The following is a 2,882-nucleotide window of genomic DNA, read 5'->3' as shown; positions in this document are numbered from 1 at the left end:
AATTGAGTTCATTTACATTTCTTTTGATGTAATAAAAAGAATGATATACTTAATTATTTAATTGAAATGTGATATTATGAGGAGACTTGGTGTGTTGCGGAGGAAGTTCCAATTTGGTGTTGAGCATAAATTCTGGTACCAAAGACACATATTGTTGCTACATGAACACTGTGTTTTGGTGATACATGCATATTTTGTTCTAGTGTTAAGTGGGAGTCATAAGGGTATATTTCTGATATGTCAGCACATAAGGGCCATAATTATCTTAATTCTATGTTAATGGAAGATATAAGGACCTGAGAGAAATCTATTATTTTTTGTTCTGATATATGAAGTGCATGTTTATTTACTTTTAGTGTACAATTTATTTTAATTTAGATATATATAAGTAATGAAATGCTCAATATTTTTCATTTTTTATAAACTACTTGTAAATTCAGCCAAATATATAATAAATAAAAATTTGAAAGTTTATATTTGTAAGTGTGGCCTGCTCAGCTATATTGGCTCACATTTTATTTACATTCTATTTCAGGGTCTGAGAAAGGGAAAGAACCCATTGAATAGCCGAGTCAGGATTTGATTTGCTTGAGTTTGTATATGTATTTCTCCTTTTGATATAGCCAATGACTAGTTATTTAACTTGCTATGTTATGTAGTTTATTATATACTCATGTCCTTAGTATAATTTTGTGTATACATTTTGATAATAAATGAAAAGAAAAGTTTATAGATGAGATATTTTCTATATATTAGAAGTTATTAAAAGCTATGTAGTCTATTGTTTATTTTAAGCTCAACTGAAAAAATAAATTCTAAAAAGTTTTCTAAAACTCTAATCTTGGGCTGACCAAATGTAAGTTAATACGATTAGACATGATTCGTTTGTGGGTGTTATTGGGTTTGGTTGTGATTTCCCCTCTTTGGTATTAGAGTAATGTTGTTTGGAAACCTAGTCATAAAACAGAGCTATATGACTTGATTTGTAAGCAAAGTAAGATAGTTTTGGGCATGTCTAGGCATTCCTTTTTGCTTTTTTTTTTTTTCATGTGTATATTTAACCGTGTGTTCTATATGGTTATAAATATACAAGAAATAGATAGGATTAATGAGCAGAGTGCCAATCAAGCAACACTCGTATAGAGTACCACTCATGCAGTTAGTTATAATATTATTACACAATTTGCTAGTTTGATATCCCAGCTAATGAGCAAGGCACAGAGTAGGATTTCTTATGTCTGATTTGATGATGTAGATCATTACTTACATATGTTTATGAGATTGAAGCCTCAAAGATTTGAGGATGATGTTGAGCTCAAAACAACAGAGGATTGGTTGAGGTTGGAGAATACATTTGACAGTATGTAGTGTCCACCTAAGAGGAAGATACCTCTAGCTATTTTTCTCTTAGATGAAGAGGTTGAGCGTTGATGACTAAGCCAGCATGAGGTGAAATTTCAAGGGAGAATGAACTCCCTTATCAACTGGGAGGAGTTTATTGATGTATTACGAATATGATTTGTACCACCTTCTACATGTCAACAGATACATGAGACCTTTATGAGTATTGTTCAACGGAGCATGACTGTTATACACACAACAAGCCTCTTATGCGATGGAAGATAGCAACCTTTATTCATTCGGCTTGTTCCCCTCTCAAAATATTTGAATTATGATATTTAGGAGTCAATGAAATTATTACCGCTCGAATATAATTCTAATTAGCTATTTATCAAATTTTAATTCGACTTTATTTTTGAAAAAAACAGTATACCATAATATGCAACTGTGTCATATTCAAATGTGTTTTAAAATTCACAAATTATATTGAAAGTCTCTATTTAAAGATTTTTTTTGCAATCAACACACTTAAAAATAAAATCAGTGTTGGTCATAAAAAAATAAAAATAAACTCGAAAAAATTGCAGCAAACAAATTACAAATGTAAAACTCTCGTCCGGTCCGGGCTTCATCTGCCTTTAGAGGGAACTTTTATTTGGTTCGGTGTAAGGATGTAGAGGAACATTTGGTCGTAGGTAAAATCGCGCCTATACCAAAATATACCGAGTTTTTTATCATTTTGCCTACCGAATGTTACTCTGCATCCCCAGTGGTAGGATCTAATAATTCTGCTTTAGAGGCCCGTCGCTGGCTTCGCATTCCCCCCATATAAATGGCAGAAGGAAACAAAGAAGAAAAATAAGGGAAGAAAACCTCTAGATTGAAGGGAAAAAGATAAAAAAAAAAATATATCAGTTAAGTGAAATGGGCATCCTTCAGCTCACGAGGCTCACATTCGCATTCCCTGTTCCTCACAGAACCCTAATCATTCCGTTCCGCACCAGCTCGAAAGCTGTTTCGCGCCGTTTTAACTTAATCCGCAACCGATCACACTTAAAGGCCACTGCTTTCCCATTGATTTCTTCTACAGAGGCTGGAATCGGTCAAGGGTTCTACTGCCTCCCTTGCAGGAACAGGCGGATTGGTGTAGCCATGGCGTCGACGGATTCAGTTCATAAATCTGACGACGAGTGGAGGGCGGTCCTCTCGCCGGAGCAGTTCCGGATCCTTCGCCTCAAGGGGACCGAGTAATTAATCTGTTCTCTTCTCCGATTTGTGTTATTGCTGATCCGATTTTGCTGGGATTGAGCTGTTTGTTTTGTTGATTTGAGATTTCAGGAGATAATTTTTCTGGATAATGGTTCCATAGGGAAACTAAAAACAGTTAGTTAGAAGGATTTTGATCATTGGTACAGAATGATTGATTCGAAAGTTGCTGATTTAAGTCCTCATTGACTTGACCTCTCTACATGGGAGGATGACTAAAGAATCAAATAAATCTAAAATGTTCTGTTTTATATGGTCAATGAAGAGAACAAAAG

The 2,882-nt window shown here is 34.5% G+C and overlaps 1 protein-coding gene across 1 annotated transcript; it reads left to right on the top strand.

Annotated features, from left to right (window-relative positions):
* Positions 1–2,265: 2,265 nt before the first annotated feature.
* Positions 2,266–2,588, top strand: LOC110094922 (peptide methionine sulfoxide reductase B3, chloroplastic; the record flags this gene model as incomplete). The annotated part of the gene is made up of 1 exon (XM_020820266.1): positions 2,266–2,588. A coding segment is annotated over exon 1 (323 nt), but the record flags the coding sequence as incomplete, so codon positions are not given.
* Between the last annotated feature and the right edge of the window lie 294 nt (positions 2,589–2,882).

This window comes from Dendrobium catenatum, unplaced genomic scaffold (assembly GCF_001605985.2).
Source record: "Dendrobium catenatum unplaced genomic scaffold, ASM160598v2 original_scaffold_95314, whole genome shotgun sequence".
In the NCBI taxonomy this organism is placed as follows: domain Eukaryota; kingdom Viridiplantae; phylum Streptophyta; class Magnoliopsida; order Asparagales; family Orchidaceae; genus Dendrobium; species Dendrobium catenatum.
The sequence above is the reverse complement of the archived record's forward strand: the minus strand, read 5'-3'. Positions and strand labels throughout refer to the sequence as shown.